At 38.9% G+C, this 15,705-nt stretch overlaps 1 protein-coding gene and 1 long non-coding RNA gene across 4 annotated transcripts; one reads left to right on the top strand and one right to left on the bottom strand.

The window, feature by feature from the left end:
• Positions 1-2,248: 2,248 nt before the first annotated feature.
• Positions 2,249-14,943, top strand: LOC111249362 (stearoyl-CoA desaturase 5-like). 3 transcript variants are annotated; one of them, XM_022803139.2, is made up of 8 exons: positions 2,249-3,015; positions 10,805-11,109; positions 11,834-11,910; positions 12,165-12,301; positions 12,568-12,690; positions 12,980-13,165; positions 13,590-13,700; positions 14,019-14,943. In XM_022803139.2, exons 1-8 carry the CDS (start codon positions 3,005-3,007, stop codon positions 14,209-14,211), a joined length of 1,143 nt encoding a protein of 380 aa, XP_022658874.1. In that variant the 5' UTR covers positions 2,249-3,004; the 3' UTR covers positions 14,212-14,943. The 3 variants fall into 3 exon arrangements, with proteins under 3 accessions (XP_022658874.1, XP_022658876.1, XP_022658875.1); XM_022803141.2 differs by having other exon boundaries at positions 2,250-3,015; positions 10,844-11,109; XM_022803140.2 differs by lacking the exon at positions 2,249-3,015 and adding an exon at positions 6,940-9,280 and having other exon boundaries at positions 10,844-11,109.
• LOC147755880 (uncharacterized) lies at positions 10,955-13,697 on the bottom strand. The gene is made up of 3 exons (XR_015326501.1): positions 13,561-13,697; positions 11,769-11,903; positions 10,955-11,084 (listed from the first exon to the last, which is right to left on the bottom strand). It is a non-coding gene; the product is annotated as an uncharacterized LOC147755880 (long non-coding RNA).
• Positions 14,944-15,705: the final 762 nt, after the last annotated feature.

Consider the following 15,705-nt stretch of genomic DNA (forward strand, 5'->3'; position numbering starts at 1 on the left):
CCTTCGATGACAGGCTAAATTGATTCCCTATAGGTCTGCTCTGTACGCGATACGGTCTTGTTCTTCCGAAAAATTAATCGCACCGGTCAACATTTTCAGCATTCCTCTATTTTTTTTTTTAATTTCTTTCCCAGTTTCTTCCAGTCGTCTTCTTCAATTCAGTCTTCTTAAGCGCAGCTTTACGCGCTCGTGTCGTTTAGGTGAAGAACTACCCAATATTGATTTATTACTGTCATTGTAGTTGCGGTGGCGTTGATATGTAGCCGTGACCAATTCACGGTCGAGACCGCCCCATCGTTGGTGCGTTTTCTCTCTCGTTCCTAGTAGACGACGCCGGTAATGATACACAGCGCCAGCTACATAATAGCGGCATGAAAATAGAAGAAATCTGTCGGGGTCGTCGTCTTTTCTTTCCGCCATTCTCAAGTGTCATTTGAATGCTTACATATATGAAGCCCCTACGATCGGTATCTGTTGGATAACTACAGTTATGAGCTAGCTAAGAAACATAGCAATTGAAATTTTAACCTTAATATTGTTGTTGTTGTCTTCATCGGTTTTTTTACAATAACCTAGAGATGTGTACGCGTAGGCAATATAGATGTCTTAAAATTTGCGTACGTAACTGCCATTGGGCTTCTAGCATGTATTGCCGCGCTTGGTCCTGAACATAGATCACCTCACCAAGTGTCCCTAAGTTCTCTTGGCAGGGAAACACGCTACCCTTGCATCATTTTACGGAGATGACTTATATGTGGCTATAAAATGCAGGAATGCGTATATAATGTACTATAAGCGCATATAAGGTACTATAAAAACGGCTGTTTCGTATGGCAGTATGGCCAACTAGAGCGTACTGCCATATTCTAAATAAATTTCATAGGTTACTGAGGAAGTACGTAATTTTTTGCTTTCGTAAATTCGGGACCTCGAGCATGCTTTATCTTTAGGATTATTTCATTATTTATAGAGAAAACTGATGCCGAATTACGGCTCCAATATTGAGAACAGTAGAACAGCTAAGATCCCAAAACAGCCCTAATAAATAAGTCCGAAACGAGCAACAAATGAAAAAAACACAAGATTAATCATTTATATAGTAGGGATTATTGATTCACTGTTAATTGTATTGACCATTGCCTACCACCCATCAGTAATTGAACGAGGGAGTTCAATATACAGTACGTTTTTACCATAACGAGCAGTTGTTATCGTCATCATGAAGCGATCACGATAATTACTATGAGTATTATTATTATTACTGAAAGTCCAGCGCAGTCAGCGAGTTCCACGAAGGTGTGGGCCATGGTTGGAAGATTATAATTGCTTTGTTATCTGTCCCTCAACTTCCGTAAGCTCCTCAGCTTCGGATCCGCTATACAAATAGGTAGCGATTTGAAAATTGGCGTGTAGCCTCATTTGGCTCTCGAAACGAATATTCGTCAATATGATTAATATTGCATCAGAGATCATATTGGCCATATGGCAGCTCTTCGGTAATATATTATATAAACAGTAATATAGGCGCCATCCTGTATCGAATTGAATACAATCAATTCAGTAATAATAATAATAATAATTAATTTAATTTTCAGCGACAACCTATTTTTTACTTTCAATATCTAGCCAACTTGCAGGTTTTTATAAAAAATTGCCTCGTTGCCCACTAAAATAGGACAAATATATCCTTAGATCATGCATTATGAGTATATGCACCAGTTCCCATTGACTTTACCAACCACATACACCTGTATACTACAGTGAGGTGCTTGTTGCTGCACCGAGCTTCCAGACAACGCGCCAAAAGCAACAGCTGCCCTTTCGACGGGGTGATGGGCTGTAGGCAAACAAACGATTCGTAACTTTATTCATCGAAGACGACAGAAAACTGTCCACAATTATCCGCTTCCGGGATCGAAGGAAAGGCGTTGGCAATGAAGGAGCCCAATGACTACCGGCAGTGAAGGCCGTCAAGACATCGGCAATCAGTACCTTCCACACAAGGCGAAGATAATATCGCTGCATTATGACTACGATTGTCGTTTGTTCCGCTCATGATAAAGTTCAAGTTCGAATGGGTCAGAGTGTCACACAGCTGTACACATGCATCTACCGGTTAAATAAACACGAGGAATCGGACTGAATGCGGCTAGTAGAAAATCGGTCAGCCATTCTGTCATCGTGCCGCGCTTCGTCCACTACCATCGATCTATCTGATCATCGACAAGGTAACAGTAAAGTGCAAGGGACAGTGAGTCCTAAGCATGCAAATACAAAAGTCCTTGCCCTTCTGATTCGTTGAACCCCTAGCGCTTGCCAAAGATGCCTGCTACGGGAAATGTAACTGTTTTGCGAGTACTATAGATGAACATTTATTATATGTGAAGCAACGAATGGTTCGTCGAGTGTAGAAAAAGGCTGAAACAAGAGCAGCCCTGACAACTTCCTGTGGATCGAGGACCGGACGAAGCTTCTAGTTCAAAGCCCACCACGATGCGTTACGATGCGAACGCTGTTTTTTTCGCTTTTGTTTTTTGGTAGGCCAAATACCTCTACTTGAAGTGGCGATTAATCGCTTGAGTAAAGATAAGCTTAATAATGATACACTATAAACTAATAAGAAAGGGAGGTCGCTCCTGGATTCTGTGCACACATGTGGGTGTATTTCACTGAAAGAGAAGGAGAAGCACTGCGTATGGTGAAATCGTTAAAGCAGATGGTTAAGGTCATTCGAAGGAGCTATTAATGCTGATGTACAAGGTGCTTGGGTAAGAGATGAGAATGATATTATCAGTCCACCCCCGAAATGCTGATACACTCCTTCGGCGTTTAAGGGAGAGACAGCTCGATGTATAAAAGCAGACTTGATAACTTCGCGCAGATGTTCTGTCAGTCAGTAAACAAGTGACTTCGCGAATAGGTGACGTTAGCATCAAGCATTGAACTATCGGGTAGTAGCAGCGTATGAACCGGAAGTGGACGAATTACCTCCGTAGGCGTCACCATGGTCATCAAGTGAGCATCAGTTAAGCCGCGGTCTATATGTTAATTATTACTCATGTGATGGAATCGAAGGGATAAGGTGGATTGGTTCAGCTGACCTCTGGGATTTCTTATTTCTTGGATATCTGAAAATGAACATGTTGTTTGTTGTGACGTGTTGCTCGTATAGCAATTGTGATTAATGTTGTTACTTTGGGTTGTTTGCTCCTCTACCATATAACTGGCCATTTTGAGCACTTGGAAAATTGGAAATAGTAGATTTATTTCTGTTCCTAGTAATGAATCAGTTAACTGATGAATCAAACCACTAGCTCGCCGTAAGCTTGAGCTCTTTTTCTGAATGCCTCAAAGGATTCAATTTGTATGATCTCAGCTATCAAGTAACTCTTCCGTAGCATCCCAAAATCAGTTTTCGCCCCTCTGAAAAAGCGCACCTTCAATTTACTCCTGAATGAATTATCCTACTATCTCTGAATCGCTATGTCGTCAATAACTGTCAGAGACTGCAGAGTACTGGGCATTTTAGGTACAGACTTTATGCTTTGTAGTATCTATACGTTGTGGCAATGCTTGTTCACTTAAAACGTTATAGAGTAGGTAGAAATTAATCGTTTGCTTGAGTTTCTATTTGCTTTAGCGAACGAGCGCGTCCGTGAGCACTTCTATTAATCAAATAATGTCATTTGGCACGCATAAAAATGATTGCAGACAAGGAAAACACTTTGACCATGTGAAACAAACAAACGGCAAGACACCTCAACACCGAAGTCATTTCATGGTAATGCATTCCTTAAAATGGCAGCCGGCTGTCAAACAACATCGCGCTAGGATATTATCATGTGGTACACATTTTTTCTCGTTACAGAGGCTTTTCTTATTTTTGTTGAAAAGTTTTATCTTAAGAACTTATTTCGTTAGCATCAATTTGTTACATTCTTTAACTCGTAGCTACAAAGTAACTTGCGTCGCGTTGTTAGCATAGATAGATTCGATAAAGACCGCTGCTCGTAGCAGCCATCTTTTCAATGGGTCAGTTATGACAAAGCAAGAAGCAGGGCGGAAAAGTAAAATGAGTAGTTTTTTCCAAGTGAATATCCTCGCTCTGCCGTTTCTATATTCTCATTATATCCGCGTACAGATTTTACAGAAATGAAGGATCCTTGATTTTCTGGCCGAAACATTAACAGTTCCGTATCTGTTCTGGCTGGTCGTCGATTGTTTCATTATCGTTTCATTGTTTGGTGAGACAAATACTGGGGACGCACATTTTTCGTAGACTTAGATTCACCATGGCACCATAAAATGCCTGCCATGCTAGCCTGCTTGAATATAACTTGACGAAGGCCCTAAATGTTTTAATATGTCTGTTTCTAAGGCAGTTTAGCTTAATTTTAATATGATTAAGTTGAGTTCATTATTTGAGTTGGATTTGCATCGTTGATAATTAAATTAATGTATAGTTACGTTTCTCAATACTGTCGTATTTGTCAATACAAAAAGACTACACCTATAGATAATGTTCTTGCTGAATTCTGCTGCAAACTAATCTTAGATTGATCATGGATCGTTTGCTTAAGACAAGACAGATGCACCAAACACTACTTGTGTAAGAAAGTATTGAACACCGAGTGTTCGCTAAGGACAGGCCATATAGCAGGGCTTTTGCCAAAGGGTAAACAATTATTGTTATCAAGTAGGACCATGTTGATCATTATAGACGCGACCAATGTAGCGGCCTCGCAGTCCGCTAACATGAAATCATGGACGGACTCGATAACAGTTATATTATTTGTTAAGTCCATTATGTATTTTTAAATGTTTAGGAAAAAACGATGCTATCAAGGGTCTCTTTCATATAGATCTATATTATTCACAGCCCTGTAATGACAATATATCGTAATACTAGTAGAGCATTTGAAATTAGCGATAGAATTAGCTTAAAAAAAAAACAAGCACATAAGTGTACATCTGAACTGAATTGATTACGTTTACTTTACACGACATGTTGACCATTAAACCCCGCAAATGCCTGTCCAAGTAACATTCATGTATGAGAAGATTTTTGGTGATTGATGTTGATTTTTTCATCTTTCGCTAGGTACACATGGATGTGTCTTGAGGAAAAAAAATACATACATTTATTTGTGTGCGCCTAATGTATGCGACGTATGTGCATGGACGCTCTCCTTGAAACACGCTCGTCTGAATTCTCGGTGTCCATTGCTAACGTTTGGCGAAAATAGCTGAGACGATCAAGTAGATAAATAGAGTAGCTAACACCTTGTACTGACAAAAAGCAAAAAAGGCCATACCAGCAGTTCTGTACACGTAGAACTGAAGTACGAAAGCTGATGACCGCCTTTAACGTTGCGGAAAGAAATTAATGCTAACAATGTAGGATTTCTAATAGCTGATATTACTACTGCCACCCAGTTTACTAAGAGAGTGACGTCCATATCGAGAGAATTTATATTAACATTGTTAGTATCACTTCATGTCTTTCGTTTCGAACTCTCTGTCCGGTATCGCCGTTCGGTGTTCCATCAAACCTTCCCAGCACGAAACGAAGTGTGTCTATGGCCGAGCTCAAACCAAGGCCACAACGTATTCCTAACATTAGCACGCAAATAAGTTACCCACTGAGCTAGTACAGGGACCTTATTTTCAGATGAAGTCATCTTCGTCTAGAATATTCTATGGAAGCTTGACGCATTTGATTATAGAAGAATACTGACCTGCTACAAATGTGACCTAACCTCGTGATTAGACGCGAGAATTAATTCTACTGTATGCTGTCTTCTTCTTAATTTTAGTAAATTAACGTAAGAAAATTAATGGCCGTTTGGATTGCTGCATCAGCTAGTGGAGCTTCTAGGTTTGAGCTGGTATGTTTCACTGGGTTCGGCCGGGTTTATAGATGCTTTCTCACCCCATGAAGATACCCATCGGTAAAATAAGTTTCCATCAGCGTCACCTGATCGCTTGGTAATCGCCGCGAAACCACTTAGATTTGACCATGTGTAAATGTTATTAGCGAGTTCATGTTCTTTCTTTTCATGCAATATGAAATTATCGAAGTTTTAAGTTTTGTACATTGTGGTATTGATGGAAACAGTCGTCACCTCGTGGAATTTACCCGGCTGTAGGCTACTGACCATTACTACCGCCATAAAAACGACACCAACTATCTAATAACAAAGAATCTTATAAATTAGGCCGGCTAAACCACTCTATTCAGTATATATGAAATCGGATGATAGATGAACGACTTTTTGTCCCACTTCTTGCACTTCGATAACGCTTCGTATTTTCGAAATAAAATGGATCACCACTATCTCTGAAACACACGTATGTTACTAATTCAGCTTACTAACACTGGACCTACGCGTCGAGTGCTTAGCTAAACAAAAAAAACAAAGGACAATTTCTGCTCTTGATTTTTTACTACAAACGAATTCGAATAGAGGAAAGCCATTCCCCATTGGCTAAAATTCGAACACTCGCACGTAACAGTGATCAGTACTGACTAACAGGTTTGAACCTGACCAGGATAAGTTCCTAAGAAGCATAAGGATTTCTGTAGTAGACGTGAATAACGTGTAAACAAAATGTCTAGTGACACTTTTCCAAGCGCAATTCTTCCCTGTTAAGCCAACAACTACACTCCATTTCAGTTTTTTTGTCAATCAAACTGAAAGGACACAAGCTGGCCATCAGAATTGCTTGCCGCTGCGTTACCCTGTCAATATTGACAACTATCGCGCATGTATGTTTCTTATCGAAGTTCTTTTCCTCATGACACGTATCAATTGTCTCCTCCTTCATAAGCTTTTATCTTTATATTTATTTATATGTATATATATATATATATATATATATATATATATAGTTTATTGTTACCAATGGTAGCTGTTACAATAGCTACGGTCGCTCTTGTTAGCACACTATAGAATACATCGACCCCATTCGTTCGGGAAAAAGTATAAAATCATTTGATCTTTCGCTGCAACGAATCCGACGACACGCTAAATTCAATTCAATATAATATAACACAACACTATAATACTTGTTTAACTAAATAATAACTGTAAATAAGTAATAACTAAAAACTTGCACCGGCAGCTACGCTTACCAGGGTACTCTCTGATTGCTTCGCCGAACAGACCGTGATTTTTTTTGGCTCTGACAGGAAAAAGACAAACAATGCTCTCCATGGTACGAATCTCTGCTCGTGTGTTTTACGCCCAAGAGGATATTTTTACTTTTATGTGGAACGCTGCCATTTTAATAGATGGGCCACATTGGATTTCTGTACAGGGGAATCTTATCAATGGTGTCAAACTTATTAAAGGTTCTCTATGGTAAGCGGCGTCTTCAAGCCGACTGATTTCGTTTGTCACCGCCGTACGCCATAGCGGGTTAATGGCTTTAACTAGTTGTTTACGTGGTCCCGACATGTAGATAAAAAAAAACGATCGTTAATCTTTCTAATTTCTCTCGACCTATCTTTCTTTTCGAGTTTTACATATAGACTGCTTATATTCATTGAACTTCATATTTATATTACGTTTCGGGTCACTGCGTATTGTCAGCCCAGAGTTGGCGACATGTCCACAGCATATATTGATTCTTATCCCGGTCCGATTTGCCATATTTGAGAGTATGATTTTTTTAAGCAACGACCATAACAACTATCGAGCTGAAGACGGGAGTAAAAGACCCACAACGGCAAGGACCTCTTTGTTCGGTAATTAAACATAACAGCGCAATCCAAGCACAGCTCTCGTTCGTATGATTCTCTATAAACTAAACGAAGTACAAATAATTTCATTGGCCAGCCGTTTGACAACTTAAATACAGTCGTCGTTCAATTGATCTGTTCTCTGCTAAGCTGCAAGCACTAGTACATACATGCACGTGTCCGTAGCAAAACCAGGTTCGAAGTACGGATTCGCTTGTGTTGATGGCTATCCAAAGTACGTTTTAACGTTTGCAGTACGAAGACCACCCGTACTTCATCATCGGCGTGGTTAGCAGCAGTTTTTAACAAACGCTGCACAGCGAATGATTCATTGATATGGCTGCTTCGTATTTTCTGCGAAATTGATCTCGTGTCAAAAGTTTTTTTTTTATCAGATTCAACACTTTCCACTGACACAAACTGGGCAAGCTGGTGAAAACTGTCAAGAGTAAGCATTATGCATCTTATAAAAAGGCAGTTCCGGATAATTAGCGGCCCCCAAACAGTACCAGTAGCTCTTGCATATGTGGTTTAATAAATCAAGCTGATTAGTTCTATGTGATTGTTAGCATGATGCAATTGAAAAAACAGAATCAGACGAGAAAATGTACAACTATTAGAAAAATGATGTCAAAATAGGCGTGCATACATCCCAATATTGGGTTTTTGGCTTATGAGCACGATGCTAGTAAACTAAGTAGAGCTGAGATTTTTAATACAAACCATGACCCGCCTTCACTACTTCGCACTCTGCCGAACTCATCATATATGGTTTCATTTCTGTTCCGCCCGAACCAATATAAACGTCGAGATAGATCCCTATTGAGCCGAAAGGTGCCTCATTCAGCAAAGAGAGCGGTATAGTCCTTCTCTTACGAATTCCGGTAAAAATTATAGTGTATAAAATACAATTTAAAACGCATCATTCGGGTGTTCATGTCGATTAGGCGGAACAACCGAAGAGCTTTTTAGATGCGTAGATATGGGTCGAATATGTCAGTCGTTGAAAGCCGTCAGTGTGCCGTTCTTTTTGTCCGTCAGGTCTAGTCCTTCAGTTAGCACCAGTCGTCATATCGATATGTCTTAGTTTGAGCGGAGAGTGCTCTGGGGATCCAGAAAGGGGGAAAATTTGTTGTTCGTCGGTCCCCTCTTCTAACTATGCAACGATACATGTATTTTACCCAGACGAAACCATTGCATCCATCTCCGCACCTTCTCGTAGGCACAGTATCATTTTATGGGGTGAGATCTATCTCCTCGCCAAGACCGTGGTATACGAATCCAATGGATTAAGGATTACTGTTACTGCTACTGCTACTACTAGTTTGAAACTGCCGTTCATGACGGTATCAAGCAGCTCCGACGCAGAGCGACAGTTTACTTCTCGTCGGAAGTATCATTACACCTGTCACAGGTCCGGTGGGCGAAAAACTGACCGAACGTTTCAAGTAGAGTGAGGTGAATCAACGACCTGCTTGCGCCTGTTCGTACGGCATCTGTCCGACTCTGGCTTGACATGATGACTCAAGATATCGGGTATTGTTTTTTTTTGTATCTTTTGGATCAGTGTTGTTATTATCATGCATGTGTATGTAGAATGTAGCGGATTATAAACTACGAATACAGTGACATGTCCTATTCCTTGGCAAATATCACTGACAATTCGGATACGCCTACGAATCGAGTCTCTCTACTGGCAAGGAGCAGTAGGGTTGGCAGGTAGTGAAGCCGTGCAAACAAAACATCATTATTATAAAAGAGTTATGAAATTCAATTATAGGTATGCGTTGATTTGATAAAAAAAAAAGTGATAGATGATTAGGCCTAGTAAAGTAAACTAACTGTATAGATTTTACGCGCTCGTAAGCAACCAAAACGATGTGCTTTTTGGCGGTTACGTACGAGTTATTTTTTTTATTTAGTCAAGGACCCAAAGGCAGCCTATAAGTACACCGTAGATACTTAATTTCATAATAATTAACAATTTAATTTAGAAAATAATGTCAACGCCAAGGTTTCACCACGCGATGTACAATATTGTATCGACGAATCGAACACTTCTCTTAGAAAATAGGTCGCACCGGTGATTTATTGCTATAGAACATTTCCATTAAACAGTTTGGTTAACATATAATAGGAGAGTTGGTAACACCCCGTAGAGCAAGATATAAATGAATTGATATAAGCGAACAAATTTCAATGAAGGAAAAATTATTTTTTTGCGTAACGGGAGGAATCATGCCTATAAATATAAACAAACTGAATGTAATGCCAGAGAGTGGCCATTTGCCGTTATTTGATGTGGTTAAGCCTTGAGAAACACTGTGCCTGGCAAAATGAAGACTACAGAAGCTCCTGGGGATCTCGTAACGAAAGTTTCATTGGTTTCTACTTCATTAGTTAGTTGCACATAGATCCACAAGATCCAGAAGACGGTATGGGTTCAAGAATTAGTTGGTACACATTTATGAGAGGGTATTGCCGCATTTGGATGAAATATCTCTTCAAGCTCTAATGGAACATTTCCGCTGGACGCTATGTAATAGCACTTAGTTTTATAAAGACGCTGAACAGGCGTCGAAGACTTTTGGGCCCGGTGAGGTTTATTAACGACTTGAATTAAACTATGAGGAGAAACTTCAAATGGCTTGTTTCTCGGGTTGATGGATCCAAACAGTCTAGTTAAGATATGTTTATTATGACCAACTATTTATTCAAAACACATATTTTTAGCAATATTAATCTCAATCATATTACTATTTTGGGCATCAAAGACTTTGACGATACGCGATTCTATACGCGGTAGAAGAAGTAGAATAAGATCTTTAAGTAGGTTTTTGTCTTCGTTCGACACGCTCGTCAGCGATATGTAAGTCCATTAATTATCAGGGACGGGTTTTTCTATCTAAACCTCACGGGCGCCTATCAGTATAAAAAAAAATCTTACAGGATAACTTTGTAATGTGATAAGTGATGATTTTTCTAGAACTTCTATCTCACTTGCGATAGATTATTAGATTTTTAACGATAATGCCGCTAACCTATCTCACAAACTCGGAGTATCCTTCCCTCGGCTATCGATTCCCGTTCGTTGTGTAGATTCAACGCCTTTACGGGCCAGCTTCATCAGACCGACTTGAAGACCCACCAGCGTGACAGGCAAAATTTACACGGCACAGAGTTGAAGAATGAGATTGAGCAAAAACGTGATGGTCTTGTTCTCGAAAAGCCAAGTGAAGAGCTTCCGACATGGACATGGAGTAACATCGTTTGGAGTAACGTAGTCAAGCTTGGCTTTCTGCATATCTTCGCTATTTGGGGCATCTTTCACTGGCACCTACTGAAATGGCAAACACATGTCTTCGGTAAGTGACAAGGCTAGTATCAAAAATAAGTGAATAAATATACCAGAAAATGTTACATTAGAAAATCCGCATAATAGAAACTTATAATATACCACAATTAGTAGCTGGATTTCATTTATTACTTGTAGTTTCGTTAATTTGAATTTTTAAATATTTTTAAATATCATTTTTAAATCTTTACCTGCCACTCATACTGATATCATATGTGTAAAGAGGCAACGGAATCATGCATTCTCCAGTTGCTATAGCTATCCATCTACGAGATCGAAAATGCTTTTGTTTTATATTTCAGTCGCCAGAGCGCGCTGTTCTTAGTATGTAGTTGTACTGAAGCTTTTCAGTGCTAGTCTTCTTCTAACAGAATTCTAACGTTGTAGTTTGCTTGAAATTTGAAAAGGTAAAAAGTATAAGAGTTTTGTTTGTTCGCACATTTTTTAAGCTAAAATCACATCAATTTGCACATGCCCAACCAGGTCATAACGGGAAACTTTCTTGGTCCATGTTCCCGGCATAGTTTGTATATCGTTAATTGTAAGTTAAAATCCACTTCACAAACATTTCAAAAAAATCTCGTTCTGACAAGTGCTAATAATAGTTACTAGAAAATAAACTATACATCGACCGGGCAAGTTAACCCGCGGCGATGTACGTACACATACAATTTCAGCTGCAAACTTTGTTTTTTGACATGAGGTTCCTTATGACACCATCCTTCGGATTGTAGGTCTAATTTGGTTGCAGCTGTCGGGCCTTTCCGTAACCGTAGGAGCTCACCGTCTATGGTGCCACCGATCCTATAAGGTAAACAATGGAGACGACCCATAATAAACGTCTATGTACAACTAAAAGATTAGCTAAGTAATTTTGCGCTATTATAAGTAATAGTTAAGTGAAATCTATATGTTTGGTAAAATCAAGGACTGATAGGCCGAAGATGAATATTAAATCGAATGGTTTTTTTGCTGTTGCTGTTCCCCCCCCCCCCCCCCCCCACACATAAGTATTACCAAGTGTTCTTGATCTCGATTTCTATTACTTTATCTTATTTTATTTAGGCGAAAAGTCCACTTCGGGCCTTTCTTATGATCCTCAACTGTATCGCTGCCCAAAATGATCTCTACGAATGGGTACGAGACCATCGGGTGCACCACAAGTACTCTGATACTAATGCCGATCCCCACAACATAAACAGGTGAACAACATACCAAAAACAACTAGAAAGTCAAACTAGAAAACGACCAGAACTACTAGAAAAAGCTTCATTAGCGTTATCATGGTTGCGCGTTATTTCATTATTAGGTCAAGCTCAAGATAATAGACAGATATTAGGAATCTCCGTGAGTTACATATGAGCTTCCCATTGTTGTCTTCCAAAAAAAGTTTAAGCCCAAGTGAATTAGAGTATGATAAAGTGTGCAACGAAATTATACAGATTAGTATCTGAATTTAATTTTTCAGAGGCTTATTTTTCTCACACATGGGTTGGCTCCTTTTCAAGAAGCATCCCGATGTGACTAAATTCGGACGCCGTATCGACTGCTCGGATGTCCTAGCGGATCCTATTGTGCGCTTCCAAAGGAGGTATCGTAACACGGATAGCTTTTTATGAGGGCCATTTAGTTAAATCAATCCGCATAGTCAAGGTACCCATCTATACCTGCGATAAAGTAGTACCTTAAATGCAATCCCTTATCGCTAGCTTCAGTCTAAGAACTCTTTTACCTTTTATGTTATTTATTGCAAAGTTTATTTACGATTCCAGAGCGACGAGTGCAACAGATAGAAAGATAGTTCTCTAATAAGTGTAAATACATATATGTTTTTGTTTTTTGCCCATATTCCAATGATTGTTGTCGATTGGGACTGTCAGGTATTACGGATGGCTTGTGATCTTTATGGCATTCCTTGTCCCCACATACGTGCCGTGGCTGCTGTGGAACGAATCCTTGTTGATAAGTTTCCTCGTACCAACTTGTTTGAGACTAATTGCGTCACTCCACTTCACTTGGTCCGTTAATTCGTTGGCGCATTATTTTGGTGACAAGCCGTTCGACAAGTAAGTGTCTTTAGCTGAATTTTTGGTTACATATGTAAAAATATATAGAATCAGCAATTTCCATTGCACTAAACAATAGGTAAAACAATATGCAGTCATTAGGCGGAGATTACTTCCGGGGCAGGCGCTGAAAACAGATCACCAATGCCTAAGCACAATTATCGAAACATTAAAGTGAATAAAATAATATGCATACGTAAGCCGTGTACAGCATGTCATAGTTGTCTACTGATTTGTAGATTGCTACTATCAAAACAATTTCCCTGTGTAGCTATTCGCTGTCAGCTGCCCCGCCTTAACGGATGTCGCTATAGTTTTTGTGTACAACCACCGTGCAATCATTCCACGACCATCTGCTTTTTAAGATCAAGGATTTTTCTGAAGTTCGTACTTACTTTCTACTGTACACTGTTCTTGTTCATAGATATATGGCTCCAACTGAAACAACGCTAGTGTCCTTTTGGGCTGTTGGAGAGGGCTTCCATAATTTCCACCATGCGTTCCCGTTCGACTACTCCTGCTCGGAACTCGGATGGTAATATATACTTTTTTAATTAATCCATTTACTTTTGATTAAGCGGAGGGGGGCTTCTCTAATCAATTTAAATGTATTCACCTCTGAATCAAGGTAAAGGACGTTCCGTCATTTTACACTCGTTACATTTGTATATAATAATTATTACAACAATAAAGCTATGTGGATCTTTTCGAGAATAAGTAATCCATAATAGTCATAAACGTTGCACCTGCATGCTATTACCATATGTTTTATACTAGAACGAAACCCAATTTGACCTATCTGATTTAAAACAATGTTTTCCCTATTTGGTTCTGCTTTTTGTGCCCTTTTCAGGTTCGTGAATCCCTCTAAGCTGTTTATAGACCTGATGGCCTACTTTGACCTGGCATACGATTGCAGGTCGGTTTCACGAGAAACCATCTTAAGAAAGAAGCTCGCCACCGGAGACGGCACTCGTCTTCCAGCAAGAATCAAAGAGATTAAAACAATGGCTATCCAGACCGAGATGAATCGGCAAGGTTTATAAACCATGGTGTTTTATACAACGTCCTTTAGGCACACAGATTGCGTAGAGGATCCCGGCATAAATCTTGCATGAAAACTTCTTTAAACATGCGCTTATGCTGGCGTCTGAATTACCCTTTTAACTACGCAATATAAAATGCTAATGTTAACTAGCGATTTTTTTTAATGCATATATCTTAATAGTAACTTAATCACCTTAATTATCTGAAATGGGTTTCAAGAATCTCACGAAAGCCCGAAAGATTTATCAATCTGAGAATCATTCAGGAATTCACCTCTCAAAACGCATCCGAATCAAAAGTTCTTTTTGCTAAATTGAAATTTTTTATTAAGCATTATTATTATTAAGTATTTTATTGAGACGGTTGCGTTTTGAACCTAAGCGATCTATATGAAAACAAGCAAATGCAACAGATATTTTCTACATTTAAGGCAAATAGCATGTGGCCAACGTGTTCGAAATAGAGCAGTTTCTCTATGAGGCTCGATTATTATTGGTTGTCAGTTCGATGCCAAAGAATTTCAGCTCAAAGGGTTTCGAGAAGCGATTGAGTTTTCACTCTGTGCCTGTACTGAACACCAGTACTTAACGCCAACAGCAGTCATAGCATTCTCGAATAGCCTGTATATATTGTAAAAGTGTCTAAACGCTTACAAAGGAACTTAGTAGTTTCCTTAGATTCATATTGTAACTACGGTAAATAAATGCGTGCGTTTTTTATTTCAGAATCTATTGAAAGTTTCTTTTTGTATATATATATATATATATATATATATATATATATATATATATATATATATATATATATATATTGCACTTATAGATTTTCCAGGATATATATCTTTGTGTCCCTTCAGTTGAAAAAACCTAAAAACAACAAAAACTTGCCTTTTCAGGTACAGCTTGAATGTTGAGTGTGGGAATCGCCGTTTTTCTTGGTGGTTGGAGGTAGTGGCTGTGAGTCTGTAACTAATAAACCTGAAAATAAGGTGAAAAATTCGTAGATTCGGGTTCAAACCGCACTATTAGCATATATTGTATAATATGCGTGATAACATTAAAAAAAAAGTATACAACGGATGTCCTTATCGGAAAGCCATCATCAACCTTTCGAGACAAACGGGTGCTGATAAAAGGCCAGATTTTGCTTGCAAACTATACTTTTTTTATAAAGACACTTGAGAGCAATTGGTTTAATCTCAGAACGATGCTGTGGACCAACTTTTAATCAATCTGCGCACGAAAGCCTAAAAACCCCGAAATCTGCAAGATATCTTTTTCCCCGTCTAGTGCAAAGTGTATCAATGAAAATTTACCATTACATGGAAATTTATTGATTCTATTTTTTTAATGTTGGAGAACAAGTTAGATATTTCATATATTGTAACTTACCGAGCACGACCATTGTTTTGGCGTCTATTTTTAGATGTAATCCTAATAGCTTAATGTGAGATCGCCTATGTGCGTGCATTTTTGCAAATACTAAAAATATAC

This window comes from Varroa destructor, unplaced genomic scaffold (genome assembly GCF_002443255.2).
Source record: "Varroa destructor unplaced genomic scaffold, Vdes_3.0 BEIS01000004.1, whole genome shotgun sequence".
Lineage (NCBI taxonomy): Eukaryota > Metazoa > Arthropoda > Arachnida > Mesostigmata > Varroidae > Varroa > Varroa destructor.